We start from the raw sequence: 15073 nt of genomic DNA, 5'->3' as shown, positions 1-15073 counted from the left end.
TGAATGCCAGGGATTCGACATGCCTGAGCTCATATGTTTAATGTCGCACTCCCTGCTATGAAGATTGTTGCCATTTTTCCTCGTTATTCCTTATGTCTTCTTGAACTGCAAGTTTGTGTATTCTCTGTTTTCCAGTCTTCGACACATCACACACAGGAAACCGAAATATACTGTGCTGTCCGAAATGACCTGGTGTCTTGCCTACTAAAGACCGAAATCGACGACCAACGCACTGCGCATTGCCTTCCCTCAAGTAAAGAAGTTGTCAAGGCTGTGGAACGAGGAAACTGGGTTCCAAAGCACTCATTTCCCAAGAACGCTGAACGCGAGCTATATGGCGACGCATGAAAACAAGAATCTCGAAATCGGTTTTAGCTCCTACACTCCCCAAGGCGACCCTTGACGTATGCTTAAAAGGAACCAGGCTTAGGCGGAGGGAAGATTTCGGTCCCGTGCCACAGCGCCCTACCAAAAACAATGACACAAAACTACGAACAATGCAGCAACAGATATCCCGCGAAAGAACTGGGCAAAAACCAATGCAGGACAGCGGCGGGCTTTGTCACAAAAATGTGAAGGGCTAAATGCACAACAAAAGATAAAATATGTTCCACGTGCGCTAGAGAAGAATGCATATATGCAGGACCTGTCCATCTGCTGGAGATGCGTTCCCAAGGTGCTGCATACACACCTATAGCTTAATGAGTTACAGATATAGGTGGGGCTATTATTTTGGTTAATGAGTAGGTGATGTGTAACATAAGCCTGTCTATGCAGCGGGAGATATCTGCATATTGTCGTATATTCGCATGTGTCGGAACCTCCTGCGTCTCCAACAAGGCGGTCTTCTACTGCGCTCCCATTTCAGCAGGGTCCGGAACAGCCCACAGTGGTTAGCTGGATACCTCACTTTTGGTTTCTAACCGTCCTATGTTTGAGCGGGTCGCTAGGGCTACCCTCAGACAAGATGAACACGCGCTCGGGTTGGGGTCAAATGGACCCCTCGAAGGTTTTTTCGGAAAAGGTCCCGAACAACGCTGAGCGGCCGCGCCGAATGTTTATAGCTGTACACAATTCAATAGCGGATCGTGTGCCATCAAAAATAAAGATGTTCTATGCAAGGTCGCTGACCTAAGGTAGGTCAAAGTCAGACCATGAATTTCGCGAAGTCAATTTCTAGGGAATCGTGTAATCTGATGCAACAACGAAGTGTTAAACGAGACCACACATCTCTGAGATACTTTCTTGAGCGACGCCACCAGTGAAGAATAAATTCCATTGACCTATGACCAGTTTTGAAGGACAGCCGAACGTCAAAGCCAATCGGTTTTATTTTTATAGGGCTAGCTGTATTAGGTAGTTATGGCGCTCATTTTACATTTATTGATAACAAGAACCACATTATACATCTTCCATAAGCTTCTCAAAGGTCAGAATAGGTCACTGACCTAAAACGACCCATGCCAGCATTTTGTTTTTAGGAACGTCCTGCCTAGCGTAACCTTTGTCGTTTATTCGAATGCAAAACTCAAAGCAGTCTTGCATGATTTTCGACATGACCTCGAAACGTCAGACAAGTTGACTGACCTTGAATGATCACTTTGGAGACCAGCCTGGAGACTGACCGTACTTGACCTTATTTGAACCAACGGGCATGACATAGAAATGTTTAACTGTGGTCTAAGTGAGTTCAGATACAGGCCAACACACCTTGTAAATTTGATATCTCTAGCCCCCTTAGTTCCTGAGATCTCAAAGGGTTCCAATTGACCCCCACCCGAGCCAAGGGTATCCAATCGGTCACCCGGGTGCGTGTTAAAGCAGCGTTGCCTCTTCTTCATTTCCGAGTTCAGTAGACCATGAACATTTCATTGCATGATGTGCAAGTGGTGCGTACGCATATTCATACGTGTGAAGATGAAATGATCCACTAAAATAGCAAATGTATCGCTTTTTAGAGACCCTTTGTCGATGTGTTTCGACGCCAGCGCTCATGTCCGAACTCAAGTGGTAGCGAAATCCTGAATGGAGTGGTAGCGATGGCCGGGCTGGGGGAAGGCAATCAGAGTTTATGTGGTAGCTACGACAGAGCTGAAGTGACAGCGACATCAGAGGTTGGTCTCGTGGTGAAGCCAAAAGCCTATTCTTTGGTCCAGCCAGGATGCAGTAACGTAACGATGATGATGTTGCACCACGCAGGGGAAGACAGCCTTGGTGTTGCGATTGGTAGGCCATAGGGCGTACCCAGTTATGTGCGTTCTTTCATGGCCTGTCCCAGCTAAAAACATTGATCCGTGTCTCGTTCCCACAATGCAGAACTGGGACTGGCCGCTAGCATGAAATATGTCACTGGCCCACACATATTGTCCAATACATAACCCAACGTTCAATGTTGGTGATCACTTTACAGGCCGTACTCAGTTAACATAAACGCCAAACGAAATGACCCTATCCTCGACAAAATGGTATGAAATCGAACCAAATTCAGCTTTGTGGGGATCCTAGCGGAGCGTACGATGGGAAGTACTCGTATCAAGTTACCTGCCATACCCTCCCAAAACAGAAGAGTACCCGCTGGCTTGGGTCTCTCGGTCTGTCTTCTTGTCTTCGGCGGCGGCCGACAGAGCTACCAGCGCAGCCAGAAACAGATACAGCTTCATGGTTCTCGTCTGGTTGCTCTGTGAACATCGAAGGAGAGACACTAGTGCCTCCGCAGGAGCTGGTTCTCTCGTTATACTCGTGGAAACGGTGGCTGTATGCCAAGGAGATGCGTGACAGGGTTAACCGCACTGATCTGCCCTCTGCAACGCTGTGTAGACATTGCGGTTTGGAAAACAAGCTGGGAGAGCGTAGTGATGCAGCTGGAGGGGGCCTGCTTCTCTGCGCTGAACGGTGCGTGGCACAGGCCACTTAATACAGAAGTATGGGCCCAGCATCCACGTAAAGAAGTGCAGCGCAACGTCAGACAATAATACCTTGGATCAACATCTGCGTTGAATATATCACGCTGAACATATCCGATCTTTTTTGTTATTTTCCAGCACACTTCTTCGCTAAACATACATTGCCAGACGCTCGTTTTTGCCCGATCCCTTTGGTAATATGTGTTGGTGCACTATCCATAGGTTTTATTGTTTTTTGTGAAGCGCAGTGGCACGGGTTCTTAAAACTCCCTTAACCTAGCTCCGTTCCTTAGAGTCATACGTCAAGGATCGTCCCAGAAACCGTGTGAGCTAAAACTAAGATCTGAGTTTTTTCATGCGTCGCCATATGGTGTATGCTCACCATTCTTGGAGCGTATGGTGTCATGAAACCCACAGTTTCCTTGCTCCACACCCCTGATCCTGCTTCTTTGTCTGGAGGCCAATACGCAGCGTCATCAAGTCGACGTCCGTCTTAAGTAGGCAAGCGAACAGACCACTTGGGTTAAACAATGCATGTCGATATCCTTCGCAATGGCGTGCCAAACAAATGCAAGCCAAAAAGCACAAAAAGTCTGCAATCAAAGAGGGCAAAAAGGATTTTCGGGAGGAATGACGAGATCTGCTCTTGAAGAAGTGTGACATCAAACAGCTGGGTCCAGACGTGACGTTTTATGTGGTTTTTCAGGGTGAAAACAGCGAGTATGGCCAAGGTATCGCCATGTGCGTACAGTGAGCTAGAATCGCTCTCGAGCTACGGTGTGGAGTGAAATTCTTCACCGCGAAAAGACCATACACTAGTGAAAGTTCAGGTCATAAAATGCGAGAACTCATCAGTCAGGGACAGTTATCTCGGCCAAAAAGGCGTGCATGTCAAGTTGGAAGACATGGAATTCCTCTCTTGAACAGAACAACAAATGTGTTTCTTTTCTCACATATTGGGCGATCACACTGAAGCATAATATATTATTTTTTTAAAAGTCTTTATACCGTTACCCAAGAACAGCTGACCAGGAGTGCCCCTCCCTCTTTTCTAGCAACGCAATAAACCGTACGTTAACACCAGAAAATATAAAATAATGTCGCGGCACTCCCAACTAGGAAGAGGAAACAAACGTAAAGAAGCAGGCGAAGAGGTGTGGAAGACCCGAAGGAATTGTGTTTTGTAAGAGGCAAGGAAAAATCATACATGAGAAGGCTTGAAGTAGTCATTAGCCAGTCAGCTATTGAACGCACGCTATAACCACCCAGTAAGCTACAGCCATTCATTTACAGTGTTAGTAAGAGTTGTACAGTCAAACAAGTCGGAGCGGCAATTACCTTGTCATTTTCGTGCTGGTTTTGCTGTCGTCACAAAACGATTCCATGACTCCATCAAACAAGGACGCAATGGGGCGCATTTTTACAAGCTTCGAAATTTTGCTAGTTTGGGTCGTTTTTGAACCTTAAAAGCTTACTAATAATTGCAAGTAGGGTTTTCGAATGATATCTGATGCTCATCGCGATATTTTCAAAGGTGGAACATTGCCTTCAACTGGTAATTCTCGTGCTGGGTTTTGAGATGGATGTCCAGGGAATCCACCCAGCTAAGCGGAGCTTGTTGCTAAAAGAACTCCCGGAGCTAGCGCCATGAATTTGGGTAGATGTGCATGACTTTAACTATATCAGAACGGGATTATAGAGCATGAAGGAGGTCAAATATGAAATGCGTTACATATGTGCAGCGCAAAGGATTGCAACATCTTCGAATATGTTGGTTACGTTAATATGTATTTACGAAATGCTTGCGAATGATGCTCTTAACGATGGTTTTTGATGCAGATATATCAATTATCCTCAGAAACTATGAAACCATGATGTCGTTCAATAGCTTAGGGCCAAGGTATGATGTTGTAGAAGTCCATAATTACGATTACAGAAAAGTCGGTCTAAATGTTTTACTCGCCTCATATTCATGTCATTTGATTCGTAGAGCTTGTCTATTAAATCGAATGATGCAGGGAGCTGTGAAGTTACAAATTTGTGCATCACAATTGACATTTGGGATTTAACGATATCCGATAGTTTCAAAATTTTGTATCGTTTAAAGATTGGCTTGGAGTTTTGTGGTGATACACGTTTTCTATCAGACGCACAGCTTTTTTAAAAAAATGACTAGCCGATCTAGTTGAGAACCACAATTTAGACCCCAAATGAGGCAGCAGTAATTCGAATAGGGAAGTATGTAAGTGTTTCAGAGTAGATGTGACGTTGTTTTATCAATGAAGTACCTAATCCTTCCTATTATTCCAATATTTCTACTTAATATGTTTGCAACAAAACTAATATGGCTTGCAAATTTAAGAGATTCGTCAATGAGTACACCAAGGTTTTTGAGTTTTGCTCTTCAAAAGTTGAATCATTGACTTGCACATTTAGTTGGAAATGCGAAGGAAGGGTAATGCATTACTGTGTAAATTTTGTTCATACCTTCAGGCAGATAAAATTGGCACTTTACCATCAGAACAGAACTAGAACCCATCAGAAACAAAAGCGTATCGACATTGCGTATGACACTTGAATTAGACTTGAAAGTCCTAATTCTACACATTTAATTCTGCCAGACAAATAAAAAGAAATGCTTTCATAGGATTTTCGTCGAATACCATATTCAGTAACTTTATATAGATTAAGATGTATGTTTACAGCGTCAAATACTTTTTAAAATCTAAGCACAAACCTAGCACATATTCTCCATATTCAAAAGCCTCAGTGATAATTTCTTGGAGAAGAAAAATTGTTATGTAGGTCCTTTTGTTCTTCTGAAAATCGAACTGATTTTGGTGAATTGGGTGGTGTTGGTTTACATGATAGACGAGTCTATTATATCTAAGATTTTTTCGAGAATTTTAGACCTAAACGGCAAATTGCTGATACGTACTTCATTATTTTCAAATTGAGAGTCCCCACTTTTAAAGATGAACTTAATCACGTGTTTTTTTGAAAATGTCTGGAAATGTCCCCGATGATGAACAGCTGTTGAAAAGATGGACAATTGCTTTCAGTATTGCCCTATAAGATAACTTAAATATTTTTAAAATAAATTGTCAACTCCAGCTCCGACGTTGTTTAATCCATTGATGACAAGAATTGATTCCGCTTCATTTGTGGGGGGCAGATCCATTTGATTTTCTACATTTGCGATGAGCAGGAGATGTTTGAATGATGGTTTAGGAATCTTGTCTTTTAACTTTTGTCCAATCTCAGTGAAGAAGCAATTGAAAAATTTTTCCAATATCCGGATCACCTGTGAGAATTTTGTCATTGGCCTCAGTAATCCTCGTTTGATCTGCATCCTTTTTTTAATTTATGCGAATACCTAATGTTTTTTCATGTTTCCTTGGAGACACCAAAATGTTAAATGGATTCATCACTGTAGTATTTATTTTTGGCTAGCTTAAAAATGTGGTAAGATGTTACGGTAATAATAACTCACATTTTGTGAAAATAATGCCAAATAGTTAAATAAGTGCATTTTGCAGAAAAATACATCCATTTTTCACGTCAGCAAACTATGACAACTGTGGACAAAATCTTGTTGAGGATGAGATAAGGGCCACTTCAAGACATTTGGTGCAAACGTTCAAGAAAAATGTTTTAGTTAAATATTTTCGGACATCATAATGTAATGAACAAAACTGGCAGGAAAGTGGACAGAACACACCGAAATCTAGTTATAAATCATGTTTTATCACTAGGTTAAGCTAGCAACTAGGTGCCTCAAACGGAAAAAGAACCATCTTCTTAAGGTTGGGCTTCTCTCCTCCTCCCTCTCCCCCTAAGCAAAAGTCAGCATCTTTCACATGGTTTGCTGCAGATAGGCTCATCTAACCCACCAACATTTATACTTATTAATCTAACCCACTAGCGTTTAAAATTACACTGTAAAATCAGTAAGGGGAACTCTCCACTGAAAATATGGTGAGAACGGTTTTGAAACGGCGAATTTCGATAGCAAACACTCCTGTATTACCTGCTCCAGTCGCGTCCCAATGCTATGCATGGCAGGATGACACAACTTGGTGAGATATCAAAACTGAAATGGCTTAGATCTGTCGTTATTGAGCCATGCTATGAGCCAAAAAGGCAAAATAGAGGGTTGACAATGCAAATTTGTCTGCAAAAATAGTTTGCTTTAAACTGTCTGTTTAATTCGTTATGAATTTGTCAGTCTTCGGCGTCTTTTAAACCTGTTTTGGCGGCTAACGAATTAAACAAATATGTATGAAATGCTAACGAGTTTGCAGTCGGTAAGTTTTGCAAAGAATTTGGTTAATATTCTAGGTCACAGAACCATCATCAGTGCTTATACAAGAGGAAGGAAAGTTGTGTTTGCTTTACCTGTGTGTGAAACGAAGAAAAACAAGGAAATGTAATGGTCGACAAATAAATACAAAGGCTAAGACTTTTCCATCAAGAATGCCTATCAACCTATTTTGCTTAAAAGATGCGAAAGAAAGCGTTTAACAGTAACATTTAGCTACTACATTTCACTTAGAAGGCAGGTCTTGAGATTTTCATTCCTACATTGTGGGAGTGGTGCAATTTAGTAGTCAAATCTCTTTTAGGGAAAAATGGCGTGGAGTGACATTGGTTGCCAGGGTTTGCGTGGTATTTGCATAGGGTGACCAAAAAGCTTAAGAGATGCAAAAAAGCCCCATATTTGGCACACAGCTGTAAATCCTATGTGATGCATCTTGTAAACAAACCAAGACTGACAGATGCCAGAGGCTGGGGTCGCTGGGGCTCTCGGGCTTGTTAAGACACTTGTTCGGTGCAAATTTAGGTGAGATGTCTTTGTTCTGCAATCACCATCATTCCATCATGGTAAGGCACTGTTGGCGTGCTGTGTGCGTACATGCAGCCTAGCATGAGCCAACTCTGGATATATTGCATAGCTAGAAACACCTCAGCCGTGTGATGTAGGTCAGGCAGGATGTAGCTATCGGTGTCCAGGCTCTGCGGGGCCTAGTTTATGCTCGTTGGCTTCTAGTGAACAAGGACTTGGATGACATAGGAATAGCCGAAAGAAAAATATGAGCTTGGCATGTGGTGTAAGACAATGTCAGGTGGAAGTAAAAATTTCACATAAAATAGGGGAAAAGGAGTGCAAAATTATTTTAAAAGGTATTGATTTACATGCAGGGTCGGCAATCGTAGGACACTGTGTGCGTATTTTCAACAAATTGGCTCAATGCCGTTCCCGTAAATACAGTGTTCATTAAATACCCACCATTTACTCCGTTGCGTCCGCCATACGGTCTGTACAGGGACAAACACCTCTCTTAGAACCCCCAGGCTCAAAAGCACGGATTATAGCCGCCATAGGCATCGGAGCGACGTCCGTACCTTCCGTCGGCTGCTGACGAACGACCGTATGCACCATAGCCGCCAAGGTCGCTGTTGCCGTAGTAGCCACCGTATCCGTTATATCCCAGTCCGTAATTTCCGTAGCTGTTCAAGCCGCACCCGTAACCACGACCGTAGCGGCTGTTGCCGTAGAAACCCTGGCCGTGGTTACCATTATAGCGTAGGGCTCGGTTGTCGTAGCCGCCGAAGCTGTGACCCCGTTTACCAAGGTCACTCTATGGCAGGTGTCCTTACGTTACTTCCAACATGATAGTGCTGCACCACGGAGGGGAAAACAGTCATGATGCGTCCCAAATCCATACCACCCTTATGCGCTCACATCAACATCTCAAACAACGCTTAACCGCCTCCCGCTGCAGCGCCACCGGACGATGGGGCTGCGCAGGGCCGCACAGGTCCGCACTGGGGCGGACACTGCTGCGGGGAGGTTATTTACTCCCTCTCGAGCTGGCGTGGTAGTTACGTGTCGCATCCCGCACTGTTGCATAACATTCAGAGGACATCATCAACAAAAAACCGCCCATTTTTCTATGAATCGCTGCTACTGACGGCTGTTTTTAAAACCTATCATCCTTTTCGCACCAAAGAATTGCACATTGCCTAGCACATACGTGTTCTCTGACACATTACACATCCGAACATATGGTTGTAAGAATAAGACAATAAGCAGTGCCATAACTCGATGTCTGTGATAATCAGCAAAAAAGACGTGAATCTCCATTAAAATAACTTATTTTGTTTTCCTGGGTACTGACGTGTCAAACGGACGAGAGCCAAAGAACACACTGCTTCGGCAATTAAAACAAACATAAGGAATAGTCAGGAAAAGTGACAGCTTTCCTCTGGCCGCAGACAGTGCGACATCAGTCAGGTGGGGCCGGCCCATCGACGACGTATCCTTGGTGTTGCAGGATGGAAACGGTGGGGATGGTCATGGAACACCATGGTGTAGGCGTATCGTCAGCAGATTGGCTTCAGGCCGAGACCGTCGATTAGGCATTCAGTAGTGCCCATAATACGCCCCGTTGCGTCCGCCGTAGCGGCTGTAAGGAGAAGAACGCCTGCCATAGCCGCCGTAGGCTCCAAGGCGCCCATTATAGCCGTGGTAGGCTCCTGAGCGACGTCCGTACCCTCCGTAGGCTCCTGACGAACGACCGTATCCACCATAGCCGCCGAGGCCGCTGTTGCCGTAGTAGCCTACGTATCCGTTATATCCCAGTGCGTAGTTTCCGTAGCCGTTCAAGCTGCGCCCGTAACCACGACCGTAGCGGCTGTTGCCGTAGAAACCCTGGCCGTAGTTGCCTTTGTACAGGGCCCGGTTGTCGTAGCCGCCGAAGCTGCGAGCCCGTCTGCTGACGCCGCTCCTAAGAAAACAAGTGACTGTGCCTTAGTTCTAACATGATAACTTTGTACCAAGAAAGGGAAAACAGTAAGGGTATGTTGCAACTGGGAATAATAGACAATGGGGCACACCCACTTCTGCGCCTTCTGTCATGGCCGGGCCACACCTGAGAATATCCTTGATATGCTTTCGCTCTCACCACGCAGAACGGTAACTATCCAGAATGCGAAATGCGCCACAGGCCCAAACATATTATCCAATACATAATCCGTTCAATTTTGGTGATCAATTCAGACGCCATGCTCAATGAATATAACTATCAAACTAAATGACATCATCCCCGACAAAAAGTGTGATCTCGATCAACATCCAAGCTGTGGGCATACAAGTGTGGCGTACGATAGGAAGTGCTCGTATCAAATTACCCGCCATACGCTCCCAAAACGGAAGAGTACCGGCTGGCCAGGGGCTCTTGGTCTGTCTTCTTGTCTTCGGTGGCGGCCGACAGAGCTACCAACGCAGCCAGAAACAGACACAGCTTCATGGTTCTCGTCTGGGTAGCTCTTTCAACACCGAAGGAGAGACACTGATACATCCACACGTGCGCGTTCCCTCTTTATACTCGTGGAAACGGTAGTGGTAAGCCAAGGAGAGGCGTGACCCGGTTAACCGCACTGATCTGCCCGCTGCAATACTGTGTAGACCTTGCGGTTTGGAAAGCAAGCTGGGAGAGCATTGTGATAGTCTTGGCGGAGGTCTGCCTCTCTGAGCTGAACGGTCCATGGTACGGCCCACTTCGTACAGAAGTATGGGCCCAGCATCCATGTAAAGCGCAACGCGATTTCAAATAATAATGCCTTAGCTCGACATCTGTGTTGAAGATATCACGCTGAACGTATCCGATCTTTTGTATTAATTTCTCAGCCCGCTTATTTGTGAAAAGTCACCTTCATGCTCCCGTTTTTGTCACATCTCGTCAGCGACACGTGTTGGTGCATTATCCGTAGTTTTTATCTTGTTTTTCTCTGCGAAGCGCTTTGGCACGAGCGCGTAATATTGCACTAGTAATGCCTGGTTCCTTATTAGCACACGTCAAGGAACGTCTCAGAAAGTATGGGAGCTAAGGCCAGGTTCGGAGTATATTTGTTTCTTACGTATGGTGTATGTTCACCATTCTCGAAACTTGTAGTGCCATGGAACCCAGTTTCCTCGCTCCCCACCCCTGATCCTGCTTCTTTGCTTGTAAGCCAATACGCAGGGTCATCATGTCGACGTCCGTCCTTAGTAGGTAAGCGAACAGGCCACTTCGGTCAAACAATGCGTTTCGACAACGTTCGCCTTGCCATGTCAGATGATACAAGCCAAGAGTACAAAGAGTCTGCAATCAAACAGAGCGAAAATAATGTTCAGAAAAATGACAGATTTCCTTTCAAGGCAGGCAGCGTGACATGAAACCGGCAGGTCCAGACGTGACGTTTTCTCTGGCGTTTGTAGGATGGAAACAGCGAGCATGGTCACGGCATCGCCATGTACGCACAGAGAGCATACGCATCGCTTTAGAGCCAAGGTGGGGCGTGAAATACTCCACTGCGAAAGGACCACACAGGAATGAACGTTCAAGTCACAACGGCGGGAACTCATGAGTCAGTGACAGTTACCTCGGCTAACAAACGCGTTTGTTTTCTCACATCTTAGACGATTGCACTAAAGCATAATACATAACTATACATTCATCTGCCAGTCAGCAAACTATACCAACTGTGGACAAAACCTGGTTGGAGCATACATGAGGAGCCACTTCAAGAAACTTTGGACAAGCGATCGAGAATATGGAACAAAATGCTTTAGTTAAATATTTTGGGACATCATAATGTACTAAACAAAACTGGTGGAAAGTGAACAGAACTCGGTCAAATCAACGCAGAGCTGTGACAAAAGCGACGCACAAAAGTGACAGATTTCTTCTGACCGCGGACAGTGCGACATCAGTCAGGTGGGGCCGACCTATCGACGACGTATCCTTGGTGTTGCAGGATGGAAAGTGGAAACGCTTATAGGAACACCATGGGCGTATAGCCAACAAACTGGCTTCAGGCCGTGTCCGTCGATTAGGCATTCAGTAGTGGCCATAATACGCTCCGTCGCGTCCGCCGTACCGACTGTACAGAGAAGAGCGCCTGCCATAGCCGCCGTAGGCTCCAAGGCACCCATTGTAGCCGTGGTAGGCTCCTGAGCGACGTCCGTACCCTCCGAAGGCTCCTGACGAACGTCCGCATCCAGTATAGCCACCGAGGTCGCTGTTGCCGTAGTAGCCACCGTATCCGTTATATCCCACTCCGTAGTTTCCGTAGCCGTTCAAGCTGCGCCTGTAACTACGGCCGTAGCGGCTGTTGCCGCAGAGTTTAACGTAAATGGCCTGTTCGCTTGCCTACTAAAGATGGACGTCGCCTTGATGACACTACGTACTGGCTTACAAGCACAGAAGCAGGATCAGGGGTGTGGAACGAGGAACCTGTGGGTTCCATGGCGCTATATATTCCGAGAATGAGCATACAACATATGGCGACGTGTGAAAAAATATACTTCGAAATCGGTTTTACCTCCCACGTTTTCTGAGACGCTCTTTGACGTATCTTTATAAGGGACGGGGCTATGCTAAGGGAATTTTACGAACCCTTGCTACAGCGCTTCACGAAAAAAAACAGCAAAAAACTACAGATAGTGCACCTTGACGTATCACTAAAGGGATCTGACAAATAGGAGCGTATGGCGGAGACTTTTTCGCAACTAAGTCTTTTGGGAAATAAGAGCAAATGATCGGACATGTTTGCGGGATATGTTCACCGCAGACGTTGAGCTATGGTATTTTTGTCTGACATTGCGTTGCGCTTATCTACATGGATACTGGACCCATACTTCTGTATGAAGCGGCCTGTACCATGCATAGTTCAGCACAGAGAAGCTGGTCTCCGCCGAGGCTATCACAATGCTCTCCCAGCTTGCTTTCCAAACCGCAATGTCTACACAGCACTGCAGAGGGCAGATCAGTGCGGTTAAGCTTGTCACGCATCTCCTTGGCTTGCCGCTACTGTTTCCACGAGTATAAAAAGAGAACCAGCCCATGTGGAGGCGTCATTGTCTCTCCTTCAGCGTTCACAGAGCTACCAGACGAGAACCATGAAGCTGTATCTTTTTCTGGCTGCGCTGGTAGCTCTTTCAGCCGCCGCCGAAGACAAGAAGACAGACCAAGAGACCCAGGCCAGCGGGTATTCTTCCGTGTTTGGAGGATATGGCAGGTAATTTGATACAAGCACTTGCTATCGTTCGCTTCGCCAGTATGTCCACAAAACTGGATGTGGTTTGATTTCATATCATTTTGTCGAGGATGAGGTCATTTCGTTCGGCGTTTATGTTCACTGAGCACGGCCTCTGAACTGATCACCAACATTGATTGTTGGGTTATGTATTGGACAATATGTGTGGGCCAGTGACATATTTCATGCTGGTGGCCAGTCGCAGTTCCGCATGGTGGGAACGAGACACCAATCGATGATGTTTTCAGTTGGGGACAGGCCACGAAAAAACGCACATAACTGGGTGTGCCGTATGGCCCACCAATTGCATACACCAAGGCTGTCTTTCCATACGTGGTGTAGCATCATGATCCCGAAACTAACGCACCGACTCTTTTTTCCTAAGGAGCGGCGTCGTCAGACGGGCTCGCAGCTTCGGCGGCTACGACAACCGGGCCTTGTACAAAGGTAACTACGGCCAGGGATACTACGGCAACGGCCGCTACGGTCGTGGTTACGGGCGCAGCTTGAACGGCTACGGAAACTACGATCTGGGATATAACGCATACGGTGGCTACTACGGCAACAGCGGCGGTCGTTCGTCAGGAGCCTACGGAGGTTACGGACGTCGCTCAGGACCCTACCACGGCTACAGTCGGCGCCATGGAGTTTACGGCGGCTACGGCAGGCGCTCTTCTCCGTACAGCCGGTATGGCGGACGCAACGGAGCTTATGGAGGTTACTATTAAACACGTGTACACGGTGACGATCTGCAGCCAGTTTGTTGTCAATGCGCACGTGGCAGTTTGGTGATCGTTCTCGCTGTTTCCATCCTGTGAATGCCAGGGATTCGACATGCCTGAGCTCACATGTTTAATGTCGCACTCCCTGCTGTGAAGATTGTTGCTACTTTTCCTCGTTATTCCTTATGTCTTCTTTAACTGTAAGTTTGTGTATTCTCTGTTTTCCAGTTTTTCGACACATCACACACAGGAAACCGAAATATACTGTGCTGTCCGAAATGACCTGGTGTCTTGCCTATTAAAGACCGAAATCAACGACCAACGCACTGAGTATTGCCTTCCCTCAAGTAAAGAAGTTGTCAAGGCTGTGGAACGAGGAAACTGTGGGTTCCAAAGCACTCATTTCCCAAGAACGCTGAACATGAGCTATATGGCGACGCATGAAAAACAGAATCTCGAAATCGGTTTTAGCTCCTACACTTCCTAAGACGACCCTTGACGTATGCTTAAAAGGAACCAGACTTAGGCGGAGGGAAGATTCCGGTCCCGTGCCACAGCGCTCTACCAAAAACAATGACACAAGACTACGAACAATGCAGCAACAGATATCCCGCGACAGAACTGGGTAAAAACCAATGTATGACAGCGACGGTCTTTGCCGCAAAAATGTGGAGGGCTAAATGCACAACAAAAGATCAAATATGTTCGACGTGCGCTAGAGAAGAATTAATATATGCACGACCTGTCCATCTGCTGGAGATGCGTTCCCAAGGTGGTGCATACACACCTATAGCTTAATGAGTTACAGATGTAGGTGGGGCTATTATTTTGGTTAATGAGTAGGTGATGTGTAACATAAGCCTGTCTATGCAGCGGGGGATATCTGCATATTGTCGTATATTTGCATGTGTCGGAACCTCCTGCGTCTCCAACAAGGCGGTCTTCTACTGCGCTCCCATTTCAGCAGGGTCCGGAACAGCCCACAATGGTTAACTAGATACCTCACTTTTGGCTTTTAACCGTCCTATGTTCGAGCGGGTCGCTAGGGCTACCCTCAGACAAGATCAACACGCGCTCGGGTGGGGGTCAAATGGACCCCTCGAAGGTTTTTCTCGGAATAGGTCCCGAACAACGCTGAGCGGCCGCGCCGAATATTTTAAAGCTGTACACAATTCAATAGCGGATCGTGTGGCATCAAAAATAAAGATGTTCTATGCAAGGTCGCTGACCTGTGGTAGGTCAAAGCCCGACCACGAATTTTGCGAAGTCAATTTCTAGGGAATCGTGTAATCTGATGCAACAACGAAGTGTAAAACGAGACCACACATCTCTGAGATACTTTCTTAAGCGACGCCACCATTGAAG

The 15073-nt window shown here is 45.9% G+C and overlaps 1 protein-coding gene across 1 annotated transcript in view; it reads left to right on the top strand.

Annotated features, from left to right (window-relative positions):
* Positions 1–2855: 2855 nt before the first annotated feature.
* LOC119109979 (uncharacterized) overlaps positions 2856–15073 on the top strand; it is a 45405-nt gene continuing 33187 nt past the window's right edge. Inside the window, exon 1 of the mRNA XM_037233725.1 lies at positions 2856–2892. Within this exon, the coding sequence (XP_037089620.1) occupies positions 2856–2892 (37 nt within the window). The remainder of the gene's footprint in view (positions 2893–15073) is intronic.

This window comes from Pollicipes pollicipes, unplaced genomic scaffold (assembly GCF_011947565.3).
Source record: "Pollicipes pollicipes isolate AB1234 unplaced genomic scaffold, Ppol_2.1 Scaffold_7231;HRSCAF=8579_pilon_pilon_pilon, whole genome shotgun sequence".
Classification (NCBI taxonomy): domain Eukaryota; kingdom Metazoa; phylum Arthropoda; class Thecostraca; order Pollicipedomorpha; family Pollicipedidae; genus Pollicipes; species Pollicipes pollicipes.
Note: the sequence above shows the minus strand (reverse complement) of the source record. Positions and strands in the feature narration are given on the sequence as shown.